This window comes from Engystomops pustulosus, chromosome 6 (assembly GCF_040894005.1).
Source record: "Engystomops pustulosus chromosome 6, aEngPut4.maternal, whole genome shotgun sequence".
Lineage (NCBI taxonomy): Eukaryota > Metazoa > Chordata > Amphibia > Anura > Leptodactylidae > Engystomops > Engystomops pustulosus.
This window is the reverse complement of record NC_092416.1, coordinates 173,347,723-173,366,222: the sequence shown is the minus strand read 5'-3', so window position 1 is coordinate 173,366,222 and position 18,500 is coordinate 173,347,723. Positions and strand designations below refer to the sequence as shown.

General features: G+C 47.2%; 1 protein-coding gene across 2 annotated transcripts in view; it reads right to left on the bottom strand.

The window, feature by feature from the left end:
• Positions 1-1,018: 1,018 nt before the first annotated feature.
• RPTOR (regulatory associated protein of MTOR complex 1) overlaps positions 1,019-18,500 on the bottom strand; it is a 171,744-nt gene continuing 154,262 nt past the window's right edge. Inside the window, exons 15-35 of one of the 2 annotated variants that reach the window (XM_072112476.1) lie at positions 16,716-16,814; positions 15,761-15,952; positions 15,544-15,684; positions 14,265-14,382; positions 13,565-13,705; positions 13,326-13,484; positions 10,316-10,434; positions 8,941-9,044; positions 8,682-8,868; positions 7,520-7,630; positions 6,812-6,917; positions 6,313-6,427; positions 4,999-5,123; positions 4,825-4,929; positions 4,687-4,737; positions 4,446-4,552; positions 4,179-4,306; positions 3,540-3,626; positions 3,349-3,465; positions 3,140-3,269; positions 1,019-2,925 (exon numbers count right to left, since the gene is read on the bottom strand). In XM_072112476.1, the coding sequence (XP_071968577.1) occupies positions 2,857-2,925; positions 3,140-3,269; positions 3,349-3,465; positions 3,540-3,626; positions 4,179-4,306; positions 4,446-4,552; positions 4,687-4,737; positions 4,825-4,929; positions 4,999-5,123; positions 6,313-6,427; positions 6,812-6,917; positions 7,520-7,630; positions 8,682-8,868; positions 8,941-9,044; positions 10,316-10,434; positions 13,326-13,484; positions 13,565-13,705; positions 14,265-14,382; positions 15,544-15,684; positions 15,761-15,952; positions 16,716-16,814 (2,511 nt within the window). In that variant the 3' untranslated portion in view covers positions 1,019-2,856. The remainder of the gene's footprint in view (positions 2,926-3,139; positions 3,270-3,348; positions 3,466-3,539; positions 3,627-4,178; positions 4,307-4,445; positions 4,553-4,686; positions 4,738-4,824; positions 4,930-4,998; positions 5,124-6,312; positions 6,428-6,811; positions 6,918-7,519; positions 7,631-8,681; positions 8,869-8,940; positions 9,045-10,315; positions 10,435-13,325; positions 13,485-13,564; positions 13,706-14,264; positions 14,383-15,543; positions 15,685-15,760; positions 15,953-16,715; positions 16,815-18,500) is intronic. The other variant, XM_072112477.1, reaches the window with a different exon arrangement.

Below are 18,500 nucleotides of genomic sequence, written 5' to 3'. Positions count from 1 at the left end.
CAGTGATCCCCCCCCCCCCCCAAACTTCTGCCCATAAATGTGCATTCCTATGCCATGACCTGATAATAGATTACAGCTGACAGTATGGATCGGAGGAGAGCAGACGCGGACACCTTGCATCCAGACTCTGCTGACTTTGGTCTTTTCACTTTCCCACTTAAGATACATTGCAGTAGAAAGGCTTCACTCACCTTCTATGTACATTCATGTTCCTCTAGCTCAGAAACGCCTTCAGCTTCCTGTTTGACAAGGGGCCTTCGGCCAAGTCAACTCAGCCCTGCTACAACATTTCCTCAGGAATGAGAGAGACACGTGCAGAGTGTGACTCGCTGCAGAGAAATCAGCTTCTTCATCCCCCCCCCCCCCTCGGGAATTCTCTTCAGCGAGTCACACAGCTTGCATCCCTCTCATTACTGTTATCAGCTGGAGGCGTGGCTGAGCAGGAAGAACATGAATATTTCGGACTCAGCTCAAAGGAAAGGACTCAGATTGGGTCGTTTGTATAGATGTGAGTCAACTTTATAAACAGACTGTGGAACTTTTCAGGCACAATATAGAGATAGCTGTACTGCTGTATAATAGCAGCTTTCCAAGAGGAGTTTGATTAGTGTGGGTGGGTTTAACTGATAGGTTCCCTTTAACTCTTTACAGTGAAATAAATCATTAGGTGAAATTTTTTTTCAGGTATTGAAAAGATTTAGTAATTAGCCTCCTTATCTGTCTGAAGAGGACTCAGAAGGCTTTCAGGTACACTGCTCACTACAGGAGAAAGAAGAAGCTGAAAAAGGTGACAGAGAAGCCGATTAACCCGAATGATTGATGCTTAGTATTATCACCTGCTCTATGCAATTCTGCAATAAATAAATTGCTACAAAGATTTATTGGTTGATACTGCACCCTTCTATCTAGAGGAGAACAGGCTTTCTATGTAAGGTTTTAATTCTCCACACAGAAGGATTGAAAGGACTTAATTCTGCCACTAAGTTATTGAGTCATCCTCCAACAAAAGACACAGAAACGCGTTTCGCTAGTTTTATTAATATTTCAAGAATCCTCCTGCAATAATCCCACACATTCCTACAGGACGCAGCCTCCTCCCCTCCTGGTGTTAAAATAAATAGGCGAAAAACTGGATATGGTCCTCGCTACGATGCACGGGTTGAGGAAAACTATAAATGTGTATTTATAATATGTCATTCCCGGTCACAGCTCCACCGCGGCCTCCTACCAGACCCTGGGAGAAGAGTCACTTTTTAGATGAAAATGCTTTTTTTTTTTCCTGGCCACTGGAAAAACGTCCCTTCTTTAATTTTTTTTTTTCTTAAAAACCAGAGATTTTAGTTAAAATAGTGTAAACAAAAGCCCAGTCCAAAAAAAAAAAAAAATGTAAGAAATTAGTGACAGAGTGTAACATGACTGGGTGTCTCTGGGTTGTACTGGGAGATGAAGTTGTGATTGCAAATTGTGGTACAAAGGAGGTTAAAAATCTGAAGGGTACATGATGTGTCCAGTAGTGGGCACCTTATGGGCCCCCGAGGCTGTGTGGTCATCTTTTAAGAATTTATTATGGACTCAATGTAGGCCACCGTTGTGGCCATGCTGTATGATCTTCTTAGGAATCCATGGTGGTCATCCAATGTTTTACGGTCATCTCTTCGGAATCCATGGTGGTCTATAGGCTCAATGTGGGCCCCTGATGCTTTATGATCATCTCTTCAGAATCCATGATGGTCTATAGGCTTCATGTAGGCCTCTGGTGCTTTACGATCAACTTTTCGGAATCCATGGTGGTCTTTAGGCTCAGTGTGGGCACCCAACGCTTTTACGGTCATCTCTTCAAAATCCATGATGGTCTATAAGATCAATGTGCTCCCCAATGCATTATGGTCATCTCTTTGGAATCCATGGTGGTCTATAGGCTCAACGTGGGCCATCAATGCTTTACGATCATCTCTTTGGAATCCATGGTGGTCTATGGGCTCAATGTGGGCCCCCCAATGCTTTACGATCATCTCTTTGGAATCCATGGTGGTCTATGAGCTCATCGCCCAACTCTGTATGGTCATCTTGGCTCCCAATGGAGTATGGCCATACCCGACCTGGCCACTTAGTTGGAGACCCACCATGTTAATAGTACAGCAGTAGTCATAAAATCTCTCACTCGTCCATGCTCCCGTCACTACAACCGAAGCCTTCAGGTCTGATGCGTCAATGGGCACCATCAATCCGTAAAATGAAATGTGGCAGCTACATTTATGCAGTGATAGAAGTATGAATCTCTCAATTCTCCGACTGCCACTCCCATTACTTCCCCCACACCAAGATAATTGGGGGCTCGATGGAAAGTCTTGGCGGCTACTTCTGGGAAGCGGCGACTGCTGGTGTGGTTGTAACCTCCTCAATGATAGAGAAGGATTAGAAAGATGTGTCCGAGATCACAAGCTGCCCCTTTATTGGCACCATAGGAGTCATTAACCGGACGCTTCCCGGCCTGAGTGCCCTGGAAATGGAATTAGCAGCAGCATCATCTCCGGGATCAGCCATGATAGCAGCAGGACGCTGAGGGTGAAATAATCCTGCCCCTTCGCCAAATAGTAAGTGGTTGTAAAGATATACAGAACTCCTCCTCTTCGATTTAAAAAAAAAAATAATAATCAATAAACACAAAATAAGAGGAAAAATTAAATGGGGGAATTGGGGGACCCCTCGTGGTATCATCAGTACAAAAACATATTCCATTCAGAGAGGTCTTCAGGTTCAAGCAGCAATCCAACGTCATCATCATCGCAAGGTCAAGAGTCATGTCCAAAACACAGGAAGATTACGAGAGGGCCGTCCAAAGACTCCTCCCAGCGGCTATCTCACCCGCTTCTCCACCGAGTATATAGACATGTAGTAGTCGTTACTGCCGACGGCTAAATGAGGCTACGGGGGAAGAGAGAAGAAACGGGATTAGATCGTCGTCCTTCATACTAGACCGGAGAACCAAGATTACAACAGAGGTTCTAGTGTCGTATGGTGACACAGGATAGGGGATCAATGTCTGATCGTGGAGGGTACTAGGACCTTCTTGATTGGAAGAACCATGGACCTGAAGTCCCTGAGTAAATAGGACTTCTACGATCGGACGTCCACTTACCCAGTGCGGATGGAAGGCCAGGCAGCTGATGGCTCCGATTCTTTGGCCCATAAACCCATCATAGTATTTGATGTTACTTATCACCTCGCCGCTAGTGTTGTAAATAGCAATAAACTGGTTCATAGAACCGCTGGAAGAGAAGAGAGGAAACCATAAGAGCGACGCTGCCCCGTACAGACCAGGCCAGAACCCTCAGAGCCGTCACGTACCAAGCAAACAGGTTGGCCTGTGGATGGTAATCGAGCGCGGTCAGACCTTTGACAATCTGTAGCGTGTTTATGGATTCCGGCATCCGGAGGTCGAAGTATCGCACGTCGCCGTTGACGCTGTGGAGAAAGATTTGGTTATTTACAGAGGACAAGGTGCGGCTGGTCATAAGGACGTAGAGAGGTCTCGGTACCTGACGCTCAGGAGGTTCCCCTCCACCTCTTTCTGGAGATGAGTTTTGACCACCCAAGCAGTGTGCTCCCGATACGTCATGACGCGGCTGTAAACACAGGGACATTATTAGCTGCAATACTGGGCACAACCAATAGACAACTGCAGAGCTGTGCCTAGTAGTGAACCATAAGGTTTTTCTAAACCTGGACTACCCCTTTAACGTGTATCTCAGCCAGTAGTTTAACCAGTGTTGGGTATTGTCCCATGTGTAATCAGACCTTTAGTAGCAGCAGGACTGTGATATATGGATTTCTATTCCAAAATTGCTGTGCTCTTGGCTCTCTGCATTGTAGTGCTCCACAGCCCCTCCATTTGGCTTCTGGTTGAACACCACCACAGTGACAGAGAGCACAGCAGGGAATGTCCACAGAAGTTAAATCCATATTTCACAGTCCTGCTGCTACTAACAAACATACACAAAGATGTAGGGAACTAAACCCAACACTGGCTGCTGTTTTGCATGAGGAATTGCCTGTAGGTACATAGTATATTGTGCAATTACACAAGGTGTGACGAGCATGTCCGCTGATCATCGTATCTGGGAAAAACAATTTAACCAGTTTCTAAAATCATCAACAACAAAAAAGCGGGACGGTACCTATCATTCGGAGACATCCTGCGATCAAAGACCCGAACCGATCCGTCCCCCAGTCCGGCCACAATGATGGAGCGATGGGAGTCACAGGACAGGCTGGTCACACAGCTGTCCGCTCCGGTGGGAATGTCCTACAGAGAGATGACAAAGTGTCGGGAATACACGAGGAGCACCAGACCTTACACGTCATGTTACCTCTCACCGCACCCCCCTGATGCTTTATACTTCTGCACAACCCACCTGATATATTTTTAGTACAGCATCACTCACCTGCACTTTCATCTCTCTTTCCGTGTCCCATATTCGGACAATGCGGACGTCCCCGGATGTGATGAGTTGTCCCGTCTCTTGCTCCCAGTCTACAACCATCCCTGCCCCTGGAATAGTAATATGTGTATCGTATCATGTATCTGCTGCACAGGGGGACAAACAATATTGGGGCCCTCATTGCGCAGGAGGAGAAGGGGAGACCCCAAGAAGGGAGGACCCTGAGAATGATGAGGCATTTTACCTCCTTGCTTACTACGGTCCAGATATATGGAGACGCGTCGTGCCAGACCTCCTATACAGGACAAAACAAAAATGTGAAGTTGTCACCACTGACATCATTAGAGATACTGTAAGTATTGTCCTCTCGTGCTCGTCTCACCCCGTGCACTCGGCAACATGTCTGACAACCCCTGCCAAGCGGTGACCATCTCCGGATTCTTCTCTAGGTCTGCAAAGTTCTTCCAAACTCGAATGGCGCCATCATCTGTGGGCACAAGGAGTGAGTGCTGGTTCCTCCACGCTCACGGGATCCGTGTCCAGACTCGGTACTTACCTGTGGCAGTCAGCAGCAGGGAGCAGTCCTGTCCGTTCAGATACTCCATAGCGGTAATCCGGGTGTAGCGAGGGTTACCATTGTGAAAGTAATCCAACTTCTCACCCTTCTCCCAATCCCAGAAGCTGAAATCAATCCAACAATAGTTTTATACATATGAAAATAAGGAACATACACTACAAGGGAGGGCGAGTGTCACAATACCAGCCAAAGACATACTCATGTGTGCTCCAATATCTGGAGGTGTTCTATGGCACAAGAAACAGGATGCTGGTATCATATTAAAGATAATCTCATCTTTTAGACCCCATCGAGCTCATGGTTCTGTGAGCTACATCACTGGTCATACAGGTAGTTAAAAAAAATAGACGCGAAAGCAATAAGCCTAATGTAATCAGAAAGATGGGATTCTTATCTTTTATATGACAAAAAAAGCTTTTTCTAGGTGCTAGAGAACAGAAGACGGGGGCTTCTGAATTAACCTCCCTCTGCAACCACTAAACTTGTCTCATCTCATGTAAAAAATGAGGTGAGAAGAGTCATATTTGACTGTGGGGTAGATTTTTTATAAAGAGGGAATTCTAGAAAGGACATTTCATCCCCTACCGAAGGGGAGCTGCTAGTTTAGTGGGGTAAAACCTGGTGACCGATTCCATTTAGAGGCAATGCAAACAGGCCAAGTCAGGCCCTGCCAGTCTTAGCAGTGAGTGACATCTAAGATTACACCCTTGTTGCTCGGCTGGTCTTGCGCATGCGCAATGTATCCTGGATTCCAGCACAGGCATTTGTTTGTTGAGGGGGTGTAGGGTATCTGACTATTTAGGTGCATGAGACAAGGTGCCAGGAGTAGCATATGTGGAACATGCTCCTAAGTAGTCGGCACATCTGTCTTGGCACATGCGCAAGAGCAGCAGGGGGAGACATCACTGTAATCATGGAGTCACTTACTGCCATGGGAGTTTGATAAAGGGGGGAAAGGGGGGGATGTTTGACCTTAACATATGGATTAAAATATCCTTTTCCTCACTGGACTGAAATCTGCTAAGATGCTGCTAAAAAGTACTAGAGAATACTCACCTCTCCTTGCACCTGTCATGCTGTAATACTCTACGGCAGGTCCTGGTGAAGCTGCAGAATTATTCTGCGCATATTGTGGGTATCGGGTCCCAGCGCAGGGGATATAGACAACCCTCCCCAGGTCTTCTATACCAATGACAGCCCTTATGTAATCATTGATTGGCTAAGCCAGGCATGGAGGGTGCCGGCTGCCGATTGTGCACCCATATCGGATATGCTCCTAATCCTCCATCTTACCAGATACTGTCCTTATCCGCAACAGCGATGCACGACGTGAACGGATGGAACTTCACCACGGAAGGCACGCCGGGATTGCGGTTAATGAAGATCTGATCGTCCAGCCTGGTGATGCCTGGTAAATGAGACAGAATTAAGATAATTTCTCCTTGTCATGTACCGGCTGGGACTCGCTGGCTCCTCGCAGAGCGGAGGTGGGGGGGTCCTCCCTCCTCCATCACACACACAGTAATAAATGGAGCTGGCTGCGGGAGGACGGATATTGATCCAGGACTGGACACTTGTCAGCTCAGATTAACTGTGCTTGGCAGGACAGGCGCCGTGTTAATACAGTCACAGACACTTAAAATCTCATCTGGACACTCAGGAAAGAAGAATCTAATACTCTGGGTGTAATCTAGTCTTCATGGCGTGGAATCCGGGAAGGGAGAGAGACAGGAGGGGGAGGGATGCGGGAGACGTAACTGAATGGTCTGCGGGGTCCGGCGGGGGCTCTCACCTTTCTGGATAAGGCGTTGTGCTTGTTTCCTGACCTTGGAATTGCGCAGGAAGCGCCACTCCCGCTCCTTACGGACCTGACTCTCCGCATCTTGCTCATCAGGGACCTGGGTGCACACGGAGTAGTTATAATAGTAGCAATAGTGAGTCTATACCCTCCACCTCAGTGCCCGCTGCTACACTACAGCTTATAAGAATGGCAGACTCCGGCCATGAACGTCCCCCCTTGCATAGACAGTCAATATAATAAAATTCAACCAGTTTGCAGCCACCACTAGAGGGAGCTCAGGTGCTTATTCCATACGGTTATATTACGTATAGCGCTATGCAGTATGTGCCGGCTATTGGTGACTCAACGAAGCTGAATTTTATGATTTTACTCCACGATTGAGCCCTATATCAATATATTGGATTCAGAAGAAGTGGTTTTAAAGGGCTTTCATGCACTTCAAGGCGTTGTCACATAACAAGCATTTTTGGCGTAACCATATAGTAGATCTAGGTCCCCAAATTTAGGACAGAGAGGGTCCACTCTTCTCTAAACCAGTTGAAGCTGGGAAAAGAGCCCCCGTTGAGATGATAATACCCCTTTATCGCTCACTAAACGGCAAGTCGGGTATAATCGTGGCCACTTACATTTGCATCATACCATGGTCAAACCCAACCCTGCTACATCAGTGACCATGCGCAGACACACGGTATACACTACCTTCATTACCGATTGGCCAAAGTACTTAGCGCTCCAGTCACAGAAGCCCGTCTGCAGCGATCCCGAAAGGAAACCCTTGTGGACAATGGCGTCGTCTCCATCTTCAGCTGTCTGCAGGAGAGATCTATGTTGTTAGGGGCACGAGGCAAACAATGTGACGGAGAGTAGCGTTTTTAGTGGGGGGTGGGGGAGGTGGTGTCTTCACACTGCTGTGCTCTTAGCTCTCTGCAAAGCACTACGCGCACAGCAGTATATCACAGTCCTGCTGCTACTACAAGATACACAAAGGTACGATTCTCCAGGGACAATACCTAACACTCGCTACAGAGAGCAGAGATGTGTGAGGAGACACCCTAAGGCACACAGGGCGTTTTGAATCAGTTTTTGGGCCTATTTTAAGCAGTCTGTTAAAACGCATCCGCTTTTGACTGGTTTTACCAATTATCTTAATTAAAACGGGTCAAAAGCGGATGCGTTTTCAAAAAACGCATGCGTTTTTAACACATGTGTTTTTTAAAGGACTGCTTAAAAACTGCCCAAAAATGGGCTCAAAACGCCACGTGTGCCGCCGGCCTTAGCCCATTGAAGTTAAACTTTGGGAATATAAAACCATATCACAGTCCTGCTGCTACTAACACACACAAAAGTCTGACGCACATCTTTCCAGGGACAATACACATCTCTGGGTGCAGCGATGAAATGCAGAGATTTCTGGTAAGCCGGCGGCCTCCATTCGATGATAACAGGTGGCACATCTTGCTGCTGGGATGCGGCAGATGTGACCCGGCTTTGTACACGACACTGGAATCGCTCCGTTAATGCGCACGTTGTGTTATTTCGCACAACAGGTCAGGACCAATGCTGTGCGTGCATACAGCGCCAATATTTACAGGGCAGGCGGCACATCAAATATTCATGGGCAGCAGCCGGCTTTACAGAAGCCCAGGGAGCTGGGAGCCTGGCATGTGCTGATGAGTAGCTGTATGACGGAGAGATGAGCGTCATCTCCGATAAGTATGTACAGGCATGAATGGCGGATAACACTCCCAGCATGGCGCCACAGAGCGGAGCTGTAATGTCACCGTCATGGCAGTGCATGGTCGCGTCTGTCCTCCTCTTCCAGAAAGATTCATACAGAGGACAAGACAGATGTGACGTTTACCTGATCCGGGCCTTTGTCAAACATCTTGCGGGTCCGGGGAAACTGGTGAGAATGTGGAGTATATTGTACCCCAATGTTGCCCCCGGCGTTGGCCGGACGGGCGGAGGGCAACTCTCTATTGACCGTAGGTTTAGAGACGTCATTGGTGAGGCTGGAGCTGCTGGCGCTGGGAGTTGGAGGTGAACCCCTAAGAAGAGATCTCATTATTATAGACACCCAAAATAGTGGAATTGCAACCTAGAACATGGGAGCTACTTACCCGACTTGGTGGATGTGCATCCCTTTATTAGTCGGACTGGCTGGTGCCGACTGCGTCAGAGAAGCTGCATCCAAAATGCGTTGGGGGCGAGTGCTCAAGGTGGCCTAAAAGAAAAAAGACAGAGGTATCATTATAGAGACTCCAAATTCATCGGGTCCGACCTAATAAATCAATAAATCTATTTCCCATATTATAAATTCCCTTCCTCCTGACCCTTTACAATGTTCTCAGCCATCACAACATGTTGTGGCTTCCAGTAAGTAGCAGCCAAGAGCTAATCATCAAATTCTCTTGCATTATTGATCATCAGCAGGTGTGACCGCTTCTACAATAGCAGAAGTTTGGGCAGTTTGCCGCTCCAAAGCAATCACAGATATCTACGATGATCATAGTGAAGCAACTGTTGCCTCTCATTAATCTAGAAGGAGTTCTGAGGCTAGAAAGTTACATTGAGATGTCCCTTTACCCTTTTTAAAGAGCTAAAATAAGGAATAACAAGAGCACTAATAGATATTGAGATGACGTCAGAGTGACAGATCAGCTGATTGAGGTAGATCTGACATTATTAATCAATTGGAACAGCCGGCATATAAATGAGTGGTAGTGATGACCATGTTGACAGGCGAGGGGCGCTCTTACACCACTTTAGGGTGACTGTGATACACTGCTGGCGTAAAGTTATCCCTTAAATATGTCTCCTCCACATAGAAAATAAACTGTATGGCAATTAAAGGAACTTATAAAAAATTTGGGCTTGAGTAGTAACACTACAGTAAAGTGAGATGCTGCAAGAACGTGTCCCTGACCGGCCGGAGGATCAATGTGTTATCAATGGCCTCTGTCTGGTAATGGCTGCGGGTAATGAGACATGGAGAGGATTTTATTGCTCGGATAGAGATGGTCCGGTGCTTTTATTACTCCGAGCAAAGCGCGAGCTAACGATGGTTTAATGAATGGAGCGCTCACAGCCAATGGGAAGCCGGGCCGCGGTTGACTCTTTCAGTGCCACACATCACTAAATGGCCTGCAGTGCCGCCCCTATAATTAGGAGGATGACAGGGGGGTCCCTAATGGAGTGCAACGACCTGGGGGTGAAGCTGTATTTTGTATGGGCTGGAGAAGAATCAAATACTGGAGTGCCAAGGGTTAAAAATGAGGGCAACTCCTCCAATGCAGGGAAGCTGCTGCTGCAGAGGAATGTGTGGGCAGAGGAAGCCCCGGAATCCCCCGCAGGATTCTCTGCCACAGCCTGACAGAGAAATATTCCTTCCGCATACCAATGATGGTCTCTGGAGGGGAGCGCTGCGCCACTGCGTACAGTATACGGGGGAAGAGCCGCAGCTCCGCGCACAATGGGAATCCCTGCCAGACTTACCTTGTACGCTATACTGTTCAGCACCCTCATAGCCAGGTCTGACGCCTCGGGGTAGGGGTCAGCCGCGAGGTGCAGCAGGACCCTCCATATCTGAGTATATACACTATTGAAGGAGACCCCTGTAAGGAAAGCATGAAGATTGGTTAGCGCACACACATTCTCTACAGGGGGGAGGTGGATGTGGGGACCCCCTTACACAGGCGAGACCCTCAATCCATTAGGCTTTCTACAAAGTTCTCACAAATCAGAACTATAAGTGAATATATAAAGCTTTGTAATAGATTTTGGAGAAAATCCTTCGTTCTCCACATATCTGGCTCCTTTCCTCCTCCAGCGCCTCCTTAACTGTGAAATCCCTGCTAAATCTGCTTTGTGACAGCAAGATTACAGAGAGGTCTACGGAGAAGGGAGGGGGGAGAGATTACAGAGAGGTCTAAGGAGAAGGGAGGGGGGAGAGATTACAGAGAGGTCTATGGAGAAGGGAGGGTGAGGAGAGATTACAGAGAGGTCTATGGAGAAGGGAGAGTGGGGAGAGATTACAGAGAGGTCTACGGAGAAGCGAGGGGGGAGAGATTACAGAGAGGTCTATGGAGAAGCGAGGGGGGAGAGATTACAGAGAGGTCTACGGAGAAGCGAGGGGGGAGAGATTACAGAGAGGTCTAAGGAGAAGGGAGGGTGAGGAGAGATTACAGAGAGGTCTATGGAGAAGGGAGGGTGAGGAGAGATTACAGAGAGGTCTATGGAGAAGGGAGGGTGAGGAGAGATTACAGAAAGGTCAAAGGAGAAGGGAGGGGGGAGAATTTACAGAGAGGTCTATGGAGAAGGGAGGGGGAGAATTTACAGAGAGGTCTATGGAGAAGGGAGGGTGAGGAGAGATTACAGAGAGGTCTATGGAGAAGGGAGGGTGAGGAGAGATTACAGAGAGGTCTATGGAGAAGGGAGGGTGAGGAGAGATTACAGAGAGGTCTATAGAGAAGGGAGGGTGAGGAGAGATTACAGAGAGGTCTACGGAGAAGGGAGAGAGTGAGGAGAGATTACAGAGAGGTCTACGGAGAAAGGAGGGGGGAGAGATTACAGAGAGGTCTACGGAGAAGGGAGAGTGAGGAGAGATTACAGAGAGGTCTACGGAGAAGGGAGAGTGAGGAGAGATTACAGAGAGATCTACGGAGAAGGGAGAGTGAGGAGAGATTACAGAGAGGTCTAAGGAGAAGGGAGGGTGAGGAGAGATTACAGAGAGGTCTATGGAGAAGGGAGGGTGAGGAGAGATTACAGAGAGGTCTATGGAGAAGGGAGGGTGAGGAGAGATTACAGAGAGGTCTATGGAGAAGGGAGAATGAGGAGAGATTACAGAGAGGTCTACGGAGAAGGGAGAGAGGAGAGATTACAGAGAGGTCTGCAGAGAAGGGACAGTGAGGAGAGATTACAGAGAGGTCTACGGAGAAGGGAGAGTGAGGAGAGATTACAGAGAAGTCTACGGAGAAGGGAGAGAGTGAGGAGAGATTACAGAGAGGTCTACGGAGAAGGGAGAGTGAGGAGAGATTACAGAGAGGTCTAAGGAGAAAGGAGGGGGGAGAGATTACAGAGAGGTCTATGGAGAAGGGAGGGTGAGGAGAGATTACAGAGAGCTCTATGGAGAAGGGAGGGTAAGTAGAGATTACAGAGAGGTCTAAGGAGAAGGGAGGGTGAGGAGAGATTACAGAGAGGTCTAAGGAGAAAGGAGGGGGGAGAGATTACAGAGAGGTCTATGGAGAAGGGAGGGTGAGGAGAGATTACAGAGAGCTCTATGGAGAAGGGAGGGTGAGGAGAGATTACAGAGAGGTCTAAGAAGAAGGGAGGGTGAGGAGAGATTACAGAGAGGTCTAAGGAGAAGGGAGGGTGAGGAGAGATTACAGAGAGGTCTACGGAGAAGGGAGAGAGGAGAGATTACAGAGAGGTCTAAGGAGAAGGGAGGGTGAGGAGAGATTACAGAGAGGTCTAAGGAGAAGGGAGGGTGAGGAGAGATTACAGAGAGGTCTACGGAGAAGGGAGAGTGAGGAGAGATTACAGAGAGGTCTATGGAGAAGGGAGGGTGAGGAGAGATTACAGAGAGGTCTAAGAAGAAGGGAGGGGAGAGAGATTAAAGAGGTCTAAGGAGAAGGGAGGGGAGAGAGATTAAAGAGGTCTAAGGAGAAGGGAGGGGAGAGAGATTAAAGAGGTCTAAGGAAAAGGGAGGGTGAGGAGATCTTACACAGAGGTCTTAAGAGAAGGGAGGTAGATGAGAGATTACAGAGAGGTCTAAGGAGAAGGTATATAGGTATCATATTACATAGATGTCTCAGCATTGGGCAGGGGAGAAAAGAAGGAAATGAGTGAGGCTGCTGGAGCTAATAGAAACTTCTATCTCACCCCAAGTGCTTTATTCACAACAGTACTTCCTGTGTGTGGCGTATGGGAGACATCATAGAAGCTAGTCTTGTCACTAGCTCTGCAACACCTGGGAATAAGAGCTGGAACTTGTACAAGGGGAATACTGCTACAAAATGCAGAATCTAAAGCTCCACAACCACGGATTAGACGTGCTGCCTGCTCCTCACAAGGGGGTGTGGGGAGACATCTCTCCTGCCGTACACCCTTCTCATTCCAGATGGGCGATTTCACAAGCTTTCTCCTCATTGGGAACATTGGAGGATTCAGGGGTAGAAGAGGAAATAAGGAGAGGAGGAGGAGGAGGAGGGAGGCGAGAAACACAACCTAATGAAATAGGTGGAAAAGTAGAAGAAAATTCTGAGGACATGACAGCGGCACAGGAGGATGAAGAGGAAAGAGATGAGAAGAGACGTGAGACAGACCGAGCATGAAATCCTCCGACACCTCGGGGAAGAGGCTCCTCACAACATGAAAGAGGCAGGAAGGGAATCCCATGTGCGTGGGTGCGAGGGAGGGGGCACAACGCATTGTGTGCTGCACATCAAACAATATTTGGTGGTAGGGGAGGGGGGAGTTATCAGAACCCCCTGGAGAAGGCTCTTACCTATTAGAGAATTAAGCGAAGAGTAAGAACTGACTCTTCTCATCTTGTCAATGGTCTCGAAGGACAAAATGTACTCCTCGTTGTCTGGGCTCCCCAGGGTGCTGCTGGCGCTGCTGCTGGTGCTGAGATTCCCAGGGGAGAAGGCTACGGGTGCGCCCCCTGAAAGCACAAAAACCTCATAGCAAAGAATATGGGACCCCCCACACCCAAGGATCTCCCATGTCCGGCAGACATCTCACCTTCTTCTGTCAGGCTCAGGTTTTGTAGAGACTTGTTTAGGTTTCGAGGAGTCGTCACTGCCCGGATGTTTCCATAGGAACTGACGGACCTCAGACGAGGGGTGCTGGGAGCTTCCCGAACTGGGGTTAGGCTACCCGCCTCTGAAAACAACACAATCAGGTTAGGAACACTTGGTATCTTTGTATACTGGACGTGTCAGAGGTTGTAGGTGAAGACCCAGGACATGGCCTACAAATTAGGTTGCCTTCTGGGGCATCTCTGGGGTCTCCAGCTTGGGGTCATTGTACGATCCTCCCTTATTTATATTCCATATTTTCTAGCAGTTTTTCCCCAAACAGGTCTCTAACGTCTCCCTATGATCCTGGGGGAAAGACCTAGCTTCTGTGACTCCGACAATCCTCCCCTCTCCATAGACTTCTATGTCATCTGATGTCTCAATGAACTCCTGCCCTTCTTAGTAGCAAGATGGAATCCAGCAGAGATTTTCATGCAAGTGATAAGGAATCACTGGACCATGATATGTCCTGGATATTAACCCCTACTAGGCATTTAGGCAACATTTCGTCAAAATTTAGTGACTTAAGAATGAAAGACCCTTCCATCTGGTATTCATAAGCTGGGACATGTTGGGTCCTCCACAGTGATAGACACTCTTTATAGCCCAGGTCCAGTGATGGGTATCTGATGGTAGGCACTTACCTGTGGAAGCGGGGGAGGGCAGATGGTAATTCTTCTCCTCCTCCATGAACTGAAGAGCGACTGTACAGAAATTACTTTCATACTGTGCAACTAAGTGACTGAGAGCGACAACCAGCTCCTACAAGAGACACGGCACGACACGTGATGTACTAAGAGTATATTCCCAGTTAAGGACCCCCTTAAACTACTAGTCCCCTCGGGTAGGGGGTGAAATGTGCTTTCTAGAATTCCCTGTTCAATGTGAAATCTCATCTGTTAACCTATAAAAAAAAAATCTCCTCCAAAATCATGTGAAAATAAGCAGAGAAAAGTCATATTTGCCTGAAATGAGTCAAGTTTAGAGGCTGCATTGGAAGCATCACTTTGCAACTATCCGTAGCACCTAGAAACATGCCATCTTTTCCTTTACATTTCCCACTTTTTTTAAACTACATGTATCTCTGGTTCTGTAGTTCACAGAATCACAAGCCTGATGTCATTTTAAAGATGAGATTTTTGGTTTTAATATGACACCAACAGCATGTGTTTATGTACTATAGCACTACAGATAGGGGGAACTGAATCGACAATCCCCCGGCAGCCGGAGGCAAAATCTGACTCTTCTCTGCTCGTTGTCATGTGATGCTGGAGGAGATGGTTTTATAGGTAAACGAGTGAGATTTCACATAAAAGAGGGAATTCCTTTAACTACATTTCATCTCCTACCCGAGGTGGTTACTAGTTTATTTAGTTAACATGTGGTGACCAGTTCTCTTAAAGGGGTGGTCCAGTTTAAGCACATTGATATTGTGTAATGAAAAGTTCTACAATTTTCCAATATACTTTCTGTATTAATTCCTCGTGGTTTCCTAGATCTCTGCTTGCTGCCTGTTTGTCATGCAACCGGAAAACTTCATTGATTAACTTCCTGTAGGTAAACACCGTTCCCTGGTCATGTGATGTCATGCTGTGCGATACTAATGACTAGTGACATCACACGACTATGGGCCGCTGTTTATTTACAGGAAGTTTATCGATAAAGTTTCCTGTTGCATAACAAAAAATAAGACAGCAAGCAGAGATCTAGGAAACTATGAGGCATTAATATTGGAAAATTGAATACCTTACACAAACAATATTAAATTATTTGCTGTCATGTTCTTAAAGTGGACAAGCCCTTTAAGGACATTTACCATGGTGGAGACATTGCATGAAATATGTCACCGAAAATGGCGCAACTTTGGGCACCATTCCCTTTAAACTTATCTGCAGATATCCCCCCTGAAGAAGACCCCCCTACCTTGCGGACCATGGCACTGCCGTCATTGATGAGCTGAGCCAACATCATGGCCACATTGTGATCGATGGTGGTCGAGTGATCCGTCCTCTCCCCGGAGTTCCCCACAAACGTCCCAAGGGCGAAAACCGCGGAACAACGAACCTAAGGGTCACAGGATAAGTAAGTGACCCCCGTCCCTGAGCACGTCCCCCCTCCCCCCCACCGTGGAGAGCGTTACCTCTGGTATGGAGTCAGACAGGAGGCTGTACAGCTTCTCATGGGCGCTGTCCCTCACCCCGCACCAGCGAGCGGCATCGAAGTTCTGCCATATCCGGCCCAGGCAGATGGCCACCCACTGGCGGAGGAGCGGGAGGGTGTCGTTGAGTTGCTCCAGGCAGATGGCGATTAGGTTGCCCTGTAGGCAGGCCTCCTGTAACGTAACGCACAGCGTCAGCTTTATGGGACGCGCAGGAGACGTTTATGATGTCTGTATCGATATCCAATGTCTGTGACGCCAGATCTTACTACGCTGCTCGGTTTTACGAGAAGCATCGCAGTTCTATAACGTGAGGCTCATAATAACATCCTCAGCGCCCGTTACACTTCACTTACAGCAAAGCTTCAAGGGGATCTCCACTTCAAAGCTTAAAACAGCGGCTAAGGCTCCCACAATGCATCTGTGACGGTTCTCAGCAGAGATCTCAGTACCTCTGCAGCGCCCCCCGCAGGGCTAGTGAAGAAATGCATGCCCATATTCAAATTCAAGTGTTACCTACGTAATACATCAACACAGACCGAGGCGGTTTGTAGCCGTATTCTGTTAGCAAAGGAATTCTGGAACTCTATGTAGCTGCTTTTAAAGGGATTGTCCTACTTTTAGAAACTGAGGCTGTTACTCACGTTACCAATACTGGAGAATCCCTTTAAGTCTTATACACATTCCACTATAGGAGCTCACTGACCTGTGCAGTCATCTGACTCGCTTCATTCCATACCAAGTACAGCACCAAACATTGCATAGTGGTTAAGCTTGGTATTGCAACTCAGGCGTAGTCACTTGAACAGGACTGAGCTGCACACAGTCATGAAGACATTGGCATTGGAAGTGGAAGGAAACTCCCTTTAAATATATGACATAGCATGAAGCAACAAAGGTATAAAAACAAGGCATAGTAGAGAACACGCGCCGTTACCTGACCAGTGATGTAGTTATTCACTATCACAGCCAGAATGAAAGCCGTCATTGTGCGGTGCTCAGCCTGACAGGGAAATACAAGGGAGTAAGAAGAGATCTGTAAAAAAGACCATAACTATTGAATCTGTTCTGATCCCGAGTTACATCCTGTATAATATTACAAAGGTGCACTCACTATTCTACTGGTGGTGTCACTGTGTGCATACATGACATTACTTATCCTGTACTGATCCTGAGTTACATCCTGTATTATACCCCAGAGCTGCACTCACTATTCTGCTGCTGGTGCAGTCACTGTGTACATACATGACATTACTTATCCTGTACTGATCCTGAGTTACATCCTGTATTATACCCCAGAGCTGCACTCACTATTCTACTGGTGGTGTCACTGTGTGCATACATGACATTACTTATCCTGTACTGATCCTGAGTTACATCCTGTATTATACCCCAGAGCTGCACTCACTATTCTGCTGCTGGTGCAGTCACTATGTACATACATGACATTACTTATCCTGTACTGATCCTGAGTTACATCCTGTATTATACCCCAGAGCTGCACTCACTATTCTGCTGCTGGTGCAGTCACTGTGTACATACATGACATTACTTATCCTGTACTGATCCTGAGTTATATCCTGTATTATACCCCAGAGCTGCACTCACTATTCTGCTGCTGGTGCAGTCACTGTGTACATACATGACATTACTTATCCTGTACTGATCCTGAGTTACATCCTGTATTATACTCCAGAGCTGCACTCACTATTCTGCTGCTGGAGCAGTCACTGTGTACATACATGACATTACTTATCCTGTACTGATCCTGAGTTACATCCTGTATTATACTCCAGAGCTGCACTCACTATTCTGCTGCTGGTGCAGTCACTGTGTACATACATGACATTACTTATCCTGTACTGATCCTGAGTTACATCCTGTATTATACCCCAGAGCTGCACTCACTATTCTGCTGCTGGTGCAGTCACTGTGTACATACATGACATTACTTATCCTGTACTGATCCTGAGTTACATCCTGTATTATACCCCAGAGCTGCACTCACTATTCTGCTGCTGGTGCAGTCACTGTGTACATACATGACATTACTTATCCTGTACTGATCCTGAGTTACATCCTGTATTATACTCCAGAGCTGCACTCACTATTCTGCTGCTGGTGCAGTCACTGTGTACATACATGACATTACTTATCCTGTACTGATCCTGAGTTACATCCTGTGTTATACCCCAGAGCTGCACTCACTATTCTGCTGCTGGTGCAGTCACTGTGTACATACATGACATTACTTATCCTGTACTGATCCTGAGTTACATCCTGTATTATACTCCAGAGCTGCACTCACTATTCGGCTGGTGCTGCTGACCCTAAATTACTGCGAAGTCTAAGATCTGCAATATGTGAGAGATAGTCATGGTGAACCTAAGGAAATGCTTAGTGGTCAATTAAACATTCAGAGCATCTAAGTCTTAAAGGGGTTTTTTGTTTCACCAAATTTTAAAGCATAAATGGCTGATTGTAATCCATTGGCAGAACAAGAGACTGCAAGTCCCCTTTACCGGTCCCATAAAGACTGGAGTCAGCCGTCCTGGAGGTCCCATAGAGATCAATGGAGCACAGGAGGAACTTTTTTCGATTGATTTCTACACAATTTCTGGGACAGCTTACACAATGGCCGATCCTGATAATCTTGTGCTATATAATTACAGAAACACTGGGAGAAGCTCCTCGGATACATAACCCAATCTGATTGGCTGCA